Here is a 1,219-nt window from a genome sequence, read left to right on the forward strand (position 1 = left end):
CCTTCACCAACAGTATGATATTGCGATCCGGTAAATTTTTCCCGAAGCGCTCTTTAAGAATGCGTCACATATGTACCTACGCTTGAATACTGACAGTTTGTTATTCTCAGACAATCCTTTTTGTATACTGTCAGGATATTCAGCGCTTTTCTGTTGTTTGAATAAGGATATAACTCTAACAAGCTTAGAGCTTAGAACTTCACTGTAAATTGCTGATTTCTATATTTATTTGGGACGGAGAGAAGGCGAAGATTAATGGGAGGTCTTTCTTCTCCCGTATCTATCTTGACAATAGCGGTTCTCACCCAGATATTTCTAATTTTCTCAGGTCTTTGAACTTTACGTGATAAATTTTTTTTGTTTTTCTCTCGTCACGAAAAAAATAATCTTAACACACGATATTTCCGCGCGCGTGATGTCGTTCTCTGTTTCACTCGAAGATTATTAAGCAGCGGAGCGAGTGTCGTTCAGAATCGTTTAGGCCGTGAAAAGTAGTAAAACTCGACGTTGCGCCCGACGTCCGTTGTGTAACACGGCTCGCCGTCTACTGACGCGCTCAACGCCAGGCGTCGCGACGCGGATAGGGCGCAATGCTAATCGGCGTCAAGTTTCTCCTTGATGCCGGCGATACGTGGAAACGTAAAAACTTTTTGCACACATCTCAGTATTCTCAACGCGTTCACTGATGAATTTATCCTCAGTGGAGTCGTCAGAAAACGTCGAAGCTTCACTTGTACGTACCGTCGTTGTCGGACAAACGATTCTCGTCAATCCCCGGCGGCTACGCCGAAATGATCAGGTTAACGAGCTAGGCGCGTTTGTTGTGGCAAGTGATTATAATTATAGTATATCGCTTTTCATCAACCCGTATCTTCTGTACTGTGTTATTTGATTAAATTTTCGCCGTTATTGTAACGAACTTTATCAGAAAAAATTACATTTTATATATAATTAATAAAGTTAGTGCTACGATTCTATATTAGAATGTTAAATTAGTATCTACACAATTTATATTTATTTCAATTTGAATTACATGTACTGTTAGTTTGCGTGTTTAACATTTGTGATTAAGGAATATTAATTATTTTCATTATAAATTATTTTGTGACAAACACTGTTTGGACGCATGCAAATTTTAGTTACACATGAATAACATAATCATTATTATATATCATATATATTATATATAATATAATAATGCATTAATAATTGATGTGTT

At 37.2% G+C, this 1,219-nt stretch overlaps 1 protein-coding gene across 1 annotated transcript in view; it reads left to right on the top strand.

Annotated features, from left to right (window-relative positions):
- Positions 1-685: 685 nt before the first annotated feature.
- LOC108692846 overlaps positions 686-1,219 on the top strand; it is a 27,262-nt gene continuing 26,728 nt past the window's right edge. Inside the window, 1 exon segment of the mRNA XM_018201351.1 lies at positions 686-830. Within this exon segment, the coding sequence (XP_018056840.1) occupies positions 686-830 (145 nt within the window).

The sequence above is a fragment of the Atta colombica genome, unplaced genomic scaffold (genome assembly GCF_001594045.1).
Source record: "Atta colombica isolate Treedump-2 unplaced genomic scaffold, Acol1.0 scaffold83, whole genome shotgun sequence".
In the NCBI taxonomy this organism is placed as follows: Eukaryota; Metazoa; Arthropoda; class Insecta; order Hymenoptera; family Formicidae; genus Atta; species Atta colombica.